Source organism: Triticum urartu, chromosome 2, assembly GCF_003073215.2.
Source record: "Triticum urartu cultivar G1812 chromosome 2, Tu2.1, whole genome shotgun sequence".
Classification (NCBI taxonomy): Eukaryota; Viridiplantae; Streptophyta; class Magnoliopsida; order Poales; family Poaceae; genus Triticum; species Triticum urartu.
Window position 1 is genome coordinate 26,906,177 of NC_053023.1, and position 8,426 is coordinate 26,914,602.

An 8,426-nucleotide genomic window follows, 5' to 3' on the forward strand; every position below is an offset into this window, starting at 1 on the left:
CTTGCACCAGTCCATAAATGGATCGCTGGAGCTTGCACACTTTGTTAGCTCCCTTTGGATCGACAAAACCTTCCGGTTGCATCATATACAACTCTTCTTCCAGAAATCCATTCAGGAATGCAGTTTTGACATCCATCTGCCAAATTTCATAATCATAAAATGCGGCAATTGCTAACATGATTCGGACAGACTTAAGCATCGCTACGGGTGAGAAGGTTTCATCGTAGTCAACCCCTTGAACTTGCCGAAACCCTTTTGCGACAAGTCGAGCTTTGTAGACAGTAATATTACCGTCGACGTCAGTCTTCTTCTTGAAGATCCATTTATTCTCAATTGCTTGCCGATCATTGGGCAAGTCAACCAAAGTCCACACTTTGTTCTCATACATGGATCCCATCTCAGATTTCATGGCTTCAAGCCATTTTGCGGAATCTAGGCTTACCATCGCTTCTTCATAGTTCATAGGTTCATCATGATCTAGTCATAAGAACATGTATAAGTCATGAAGAAAGCAATAGCAACATACTAAACGATCGGGTGCTAAGCTAATGGAATGGGTCATGTCAATCAGATCATTCAACTAATGATGTGATCCCGTTAATCAAATAACAACTCTTTGTCCATGGTTAGGAAACATAACCATCTTTGATTAACGAGCTAGTCAAGTAGAGGCATACTAGTGACACTCTGTTTGTCTATGTATTCACACATGTATTATGTTTCCGGTTAATACAATTCTAGCATGAATAATAAAATTTTATCATGATATAAGGAAATAAATAATAACTTTATTATTGCCTCTAGGGCATATTTCCTTCATTTAGATGTGTGAATTTGTATACCTTTTTACGATGTTCTTGTGTATGCAGAAGATTTTTGTTCTCTCTCAGTTTTTCCATGTGTTCATGTGTAGATGTGTGATTTGTATAACTTTGCTGCCATGCTCTTATGTACGCAGAAGATTGTTCACTTCTAAATATTTCATGGCATCATGCATTGTGATTTCTTCACATTTTTTCCATGCATATATGTACTATTGTTTTCACCGCAAATTTGCCATGTCATTTTGCATGTGTGATCTTTTCAGAGTTTCTTCTTTTGTTTTGGCATGCTGTTATATGTGCACTAATTTGTTAAATGCAAAGTTTGCCATGCCATCATGTATGTGGTTTGCTTACTATTTGCCATCCTATCATCTTGCCATAGATTTTCTTTTGGCAACTTTGCCATTATATTATATGATGTGGTTTACTACATTCTTGCTATTTCCAGTCTTTTGTTTTTTATGAGGGGATGGAGGGGTTGTCAAGGTTCCAGAATTGAACTTATTTATATACTTTTTGTTTTGGAGAATTTCCATATTTAAACTCATATATCTCTCTTGTCATGTGCAGGCTTATTTCATCAAGGCCGACTGACGATGATGATAATTTCATGCCGGCGAGAAGGAATGATGTGGCGGGCGGCAAACAGATTTTAAAGGAGGCATTGATACCTTTTTCGTCTGTTCAATTGGAAAAATTAACAATGAAGGGTGCTAGTTTTACTTGTTCCTATGTTTCATGCCAAACTTTTTCCTTACTTTCTGTTGTTTCCCCGTATACACCACGGTAATTTCTAACACCCCTCTGATTAGGCTTTGCACACCCCCTCTGTTTTTATTTTGATTTTTTTAGTATTCAAATAACACATATCTTTACCTACTAATAAACCAACTATTGCTTCTGGACGTCCGTCGTGGCCGTTTTTGCAAAAAAGCCCCTATTGTTTGTTGAATTCAACCCGCAGTCCTATATTAAGTGAGTTCCTAAGAAAACGTTTCATTTTTGCAAAAGAGCCCCTACATTAGTTGGAATTCAGCCCGCAGTCAGTCCTTATATTCCTTATCCATTCCCAGAGTCCACCGCCGGCCACTCGCCGCCGCTTGGTGCCGGCATCCACGGCGCCGCTCCACGACCCCTCGCACCCGCCGTCGCCGGCAGCCACCAGCATGCCACTATTCTTTTTCCTCTCATCCTCCCCTTCGCGCCTGCGTCCCTCCATCGTCGGCGAGGACCACCTCCGGCCTCCCCTTCCTCTGCTCCGCCTCCTTACCTCGCGCCCGAGTGCCGCTCCTGCAGCACCTCCGCCGTCCGCCTCTGTTTCCGGTGCCCCGTCGTCGCGGGACCTCCCCTCGCACGGCATGCTGCTGCTTCCCCTCGCCCAGTCCCGTGCGCCTCATGCCTCCGCGCAAGCGCGCCGCGCCCCGAGCTCCATCCTGCCCGCTTCGCCCACGCCTCCTCCTTTCGTCACTGTCCGCGACCTCCTCTGCTCGCGCATGACCATCTCGTTGGCCTCCCCTGCTCAAGCGGGCCAACCACCAGGGACGACGGGGCTCCTATGGCCGCCGGTGTCAGGAGAAAGAAGGGTGGCGGCGCTCCTGGCGACGAGCAGCAAGCGAAGGCGAGGAGGTGGCGGTGTTCTTGGTGGTCGCCGGCGTGGCGAGGGCCCGAGGAGTCGCCGGCGCGCGCATCGGGCGCGGTCGGAGCAGAGGAATGCAGGTCGTGCTCGAGCGCAAGTCCCGTGTCCAATTTGGATTGATTTTAGACCGTGTCCTTGTCGGACACAAGTCAATGGAGTGCTGAACCCGGATTGCTGTTTTTTGGTATGAGAAGGAAGGGTACTCAGCCGTAATCTCCATCAGATCAATTTTGGAGGAACATCTAATGTCGCCGCCGAGTTCGCCGGAGGAAGAAGCGCCGAGTTTGCCGGAGGTACAAGAACAATCAGGCTACCATGGAAGTTCAGCTTAATCAGGCATCCTCAATCCTCCATGGAGGCAGTAATTAGTCAGGCATCTGATCTTGGTTAGTTTTACAACATCACAAAAAGAAGATATGAAATTTCATGTTACACATCGAGATACATAGTACTAAGGTCAACTGACTATTATGTAGCTGGAGATGCTCGCCGGAGCACCTCCTACCTCTCTCTCGCTCTTGTTCTCTCACTCTGGACACAGACGAAAAAGAACATAAACAAGTGGTTTTTGTGCAGCCCAAGTTCTGTTGTTTTTCTGCTTATCCTTTTATTCAGCGATCTAAAGTGATGTCGTGATGCTTGCAACAACCCCATCGTGCCCGTGCCATCCCACAGGCGAAGTCATGCAGCTGGCTTCCTACATATTCGCACGGAACACACAACGATCGTGCCCTCGTGCTCTAACAGAAAAACTGAAACTGAAGAACTCTGAAACTACTGAACTTTCTGAAGAAAACTTACACCTATCGACTAGACTGCTCTGGCAGTACTTAAAGAGGGAATCTGAGCATAGCATTACTTCCTAGCAGGCAGCAGGGGCTGCAACTTTTTTTTGCTGGGAGTCGTCTTACCTTCTGAAAATATTTGCTTGCTTGTCACTGTTTGAATTTGCTTGGTTATTCTTCAGTCATAGTGCTTTATGGATTTCATAATCTATCTACGCCCTACTAATATAGTACTAATGAATTCCAATTGCATGCTGAAATCATTCTGATGTTGCTCCTGACTGAAATTGGTTCAGTCATAATTGGCTCATTGCTTCAGTTTATAGGTCTAGCTAAGAATTTGTTTTCTGCTAATGGTCTAGCATTGTATTAATTTGTTGTATACATGCTGATTTTGAATTTTTGCATCGATTGATAGAATTTTGTCCAAACTAAAATGTTGTTGTTCAAGTGTAGGATAATTAGTTTTGATGTCTCTGTTGTGTGTGCACGTGAAGGTGCCAAAGGCGTCTGGTAGAACTCAAGTGGATGCCTGTAGCGATCCGACCCGAATGGATCAAGTCTCTGTGCTTAAGTGTCATCCCTGGATCGGTATGCTGACACACACAGTACTCGAGGATTTATAACAGAGGTAAATCACATGTATAAGTAACGTAAATACTATTACCTCAATCCAAATAGCGGAAGTAACAAGGTTGTGGATTCCCATCAACACCAACGACAAAGTTGAGTGTAGAAATCGTAACCCTAACGTATCACTTACTCGCCGTAAGAAATCCTGCAACATGAGACGTTGCAGCCACAAAGGGTCAGTACATGGAATGTACTGGAAATTCACACCATAGAGAATGATGAATAAAGGCTATCACTACATGCATATTTGGCTGGTGGCAAAGCTCTATGGTTATAGGGTTTTGCGTAAAGCCAATTTTTCCCTACTGCAAAGGAATAAATTTTATTTAACTATCATGGTGGTTGTTAAACATTGAGAATGGTTGACAGCATTCTTAATCCCAATTAAATATCATCATTAAAACCCAACAATATTCATTTAAAGTAACGTGATGAGATTCACATGATAATCCAGGTACTAGATACTCAAGATGTCCATAACCGGGGACACGGCTAATCATGATTAGTTTATACACTCTGCAGAGGTTTGCGCACTTTTCCCCACAAGACTCGATCGCCACCTTTTGGTTTCTCGCACTACATGGTGTTTGAGAAGACGGATGGCCGAGACATAGTCTTTCAGAAGCGCTAGCACCTTACGATGGATAGACCGTTACACCAACTTTCCCCTACATCTGCTAGTCTACCCTGTAAGAGTTCGCATGACTTAATCAACTATGCTAGAGCCCATAATAGCTTGTGGCTGCACAAGGAAGTTTCTAGTATGAATAATCTCATGATCCCTTTGAGCCTGGGTGGCGGTCCATAAAAAAAAGGCAATCCTGGTCTACCCAGGTGCCTAGACAGGCAATCCTGGAATACCCAGGTACCTCAATCCACCCAGATGTGTGTTTAAGTTGCCACCTTAAGTAAACCATTAATTAACAATTTCACATCTGTCATGAATACTCTCAAAACCCAATCCACTTCTACGAGTATAGCATGGCACTATAAGCATAACGTAATAGTAACTCCCAAGGTTTGAATGCAGGGCAATAGGTTCCTACCTCATCAACTAGTTCCCAATACCCACATGTTATCAATCCTACTCATGCAATGTTTGAGGGTGCAACTAATGCATAAAAACTGGGTATGAAAAGGGATATGATCAAAGTGTGAACTTGCCTGCAATGTTGATGAAGATGATTCGCACTCATAACTCTTGATAGTTCTACTCATCACACTCCGGTCAATCTATCATAATCAAGCAATAGTAACCACACATAAGCAATCACTCAAAAGATCAGAAAGAACGAAGAAGACGATTCGGAAAACATCAAAACCAAGCAAATAACTCTTGCAACATAAAACAATTTCTAACAGTACCAAAATTATGTGAATTTGGCCTTATCAGAAAGTTTAGGTCAAGAGCTTCGATTTGCAAAAAGAATCAACTAAATCGGAGTTACGAAACTCAAGTTATGATCAAACGAAGTTTGAATTCAAATCTGATCTAATTCAAATTTTAAACTTTTCAAAAACCTGTTTGAGTTGGATTAATGGATAGAGGGGATCGTAACGAAGACGTGAGCGTTGGTTTCATTGGATTTGGACTAACGAGTAAAAAGATGTGGTCGTTTGAAGTACAGAGACAAATCTGTAAAAGAAACTACTACAAATAGGTCCCTGGATAGAAAACTAAAGAAATAAAAGAAAAAAACTAAATAGTGAACGTTCGTTACCGATTGCTAACGAACGAAAATCGTTCGCTACCGAACTCTAGCTAACGAACGCTCACAAAATAACTAACCTAATATATAAAAACCGTTCTAAAAGAAAAACCGATCTATATATAAAAAACCAAAGAAAAACCGGGGTAGGTTAACTCGGTTTATACCGGTTCGAGGAAAAAGTCCGGCGGCGGCGGTTAACTCCGGCGGGCGGCGCGGCGAGACGGCGGCTACGGCGCGGCAGCAGGCGACGGCGGATGCGACGCGGGATGGCAGCGGCAGCGCGGCAGCAAGGCCAGCAGGCGGGGCGCGGTGTGGTGGCGGTGGTGCAGCGGCGGCGAGCGCAAACGGCGGCGGCGTTCGGCGTTCGGCGGCAGCGGCAGATCTAGTCGCGGCGGCGGCGATGCGAGAGCGGGGAGGAGAGAGTGGGGGCGAGGGGCGGCGGGGTTGGCCTTATAAGGGCGAGGGGAGGGGACGTGGTGGCTTGGAGGAGGGGCGACGGGCGGCGTGGCTCGCTCGGACTCCGGCGAGTCCGGGTGAAGCACGGGAGGAGGAAGGAGGCGGCGGGATTTTGGGCCTGGGCTGGCTCGGCGGGCCGGCCCAGTAGACGCGCAGTTTTTTTTTCAAAACATTTTTCTAGACAAACCAAAAATAGTAAAACCAAAATAAACGCAAAAATAAATAAAATTTTACATAGGCATATAATATATCAAATTTTTTAGAAAAAGATTTTCTACGATATGAACATTTTTCTAGCATTAAATAAAATACACACAAAATCAGATAATTCAAAGAGTGCTACTGGTCTAATAAAATCCAACAAAAATCATTTTAAAAATACCAAAATGATTTCAAATTAATTTTTCTCCAATTTTCTAATGTAGGGAATCATGTTACCCTATTTTCCATATATTTTTTTTGGAGAAAAATAATTTGAATAAAACTCAAACAATTCCAAATTGAAAAATAATTTCAAAAGGACTTTGAATTTGATCCTTGAAACTCCCAACTCATATTTCATAATTTGAAGAAGTCATTTTATCTCCTCTCGTGAAAATCATTGAGTTGCTTAAAGTTTCTGAATTGGAAATATTTTCCAATGAAATTCAAATATTTTCAACACCCCTCGTCATTTAAATAATGGAAGAAGTCATGTCATCTTCTCTCTAGGGTTTTGTGATGAAAAGAATTTGAATTCACGGGGATCAAAAAGAAAAAGGTGAAAGTTTGGGAAAGTCCTTTTATTCCCTCTCATGTAACTTTCAAAAGGTTTCGAATTCACTCACTTTCAGTCAATCAATCAAACAATCAATCAAATCTATTTATTTATTATAACATTCCAAAATTTAGAATTTTGGGATGTTACAATGCCAAGGAGATTCGGCTACCGGACATGCCATTCAGTGATACCAACGTGCACACTGTAAGTCCCCCCCCTTCAAATTGCATAATTTCTATACATGTTGCTGTTGCTGTTGATTTTTTATTATTACTAGTTTGTCATACATAGACAACAGCTATTCTAGAATATCATCATCCAATTCTAAGTATATAGTTTTTAGTATATATGTAATAATTTGCAGTAGAATGTCCAGCAAACACATAGACGTGTATCAGGTGGCATATGTATTTGGATTAGGTAGTATTACATATTCATAAATGCCACACTTCAGTCAATAAATGAACTAGAAAGGTGGTACTGATCTTTTAGTCAGTTTTTCGTCAATGAGTAAATCAGTGCTCAAGATTACTTTTGCATCATATATAATACAAAATATATTTATGTGTCAGCATGTGCTTCCCTTGGTGGTGGCAACAGTAGCCTATTCTATTTGCTCCATATTTGATACAATTCCCTGTTGACTCTATCTTTGCACAATCTGAAATATTCTACAAACAAAATAATGGTTTGAGGCTTACCTTTTGTTTATGTTGTAACTGCAGAAAATAGATGACATCACTGAAATGAACATTGCAGAGGATTTGGATAACCGACCTTCAAAAAAAGCAAAAAATTCTAAAACAGGTGTTCTGGAGCCATCACCAATGTCACCAACTATGTCAACATCTTCTCCAATTTCTGAATGTTTTGAATCGATTGTGCTGGAATCAGTTTTACCATTACATGATGTTATGGAACCAGATTCAAATAAAGAGATCATAGTTGAAGAGAAATATGATTATCTACCACAAGGTATTTGTTTGATTTATTCTATGTACTTCTGTATTCAATATATTATTAAAGTATTTGATTTTTTGCAGACAATACATTGACCGATCATGATCTATGTGCTCATATAGCAATAGAGTCATCTTTCAGAAAACAATTGTTGGTTCAGATCGATGGAACTTCTGTGTTACAAAATCAGTTGATGTGTCTGCTAGATGAAAAAGAGTGGGTAAATGATGATGTAAGTAGTCAAACAGGAAAATGTTATTAATCAATGCATATATCTATTACTAATGTATCTGCTCATAAATGATGATGTGTCTGCTCATATATCTATTACTAATGTATTTAAAAATAATCTTAATTATATAGGTGATCAATGCATATATATGTTGTATGAAGGACCAAATACATGTCCAGAATGACAATAAAGTATATTTGAAGATATGATGGTGGTCCTGTGTATTGCTTGAAATTATCATGTAGTTTACTAGCAATTGCAGTGCTCTTATTATTTAATTTCCACAAATATGTTTCCCTCAATCTGAAGATTGGGAATAAACAGAGAATCACGACCACGTTGTTTTGGTGCTCCTCCTGGTTTGTGTGTTGCTTCCGATGGACGATGCTCTGTTTCTTCAGTGTGTGGCAACTCTTCATTAAGATTGG

The 8,426-nt window shown here is 41.5% G+C and overlaps 1 protein-coding gene across 1 annotated transcript; it reads left to right on the forward strand.

Moving 5' to 3' along the window:
• Positions 1-2,182: 2,182 nt before the first annotated feature.
• Positions 2,183-8,202, forward strand: LOC125534842. The gene is made up of 4 exons (XM_048697919.1): positions 2,183-2,442; positions 6,938-7,010; positions 7,532-7,781; positions 7,850-8,202. The coding sequence occupies exons 1-4, from the start codon at positions 2,183-2,185 to the stop codon at positions 8,026-8,028; spliced, it is 762 nt and encodes a 253-aa protein (XP_048553876.1). The 3' UTR covers positions 8,029-8,202.
• The last annotated feature ends 224 nt before the right edge of the window (positions 8,203-8,426 follow it).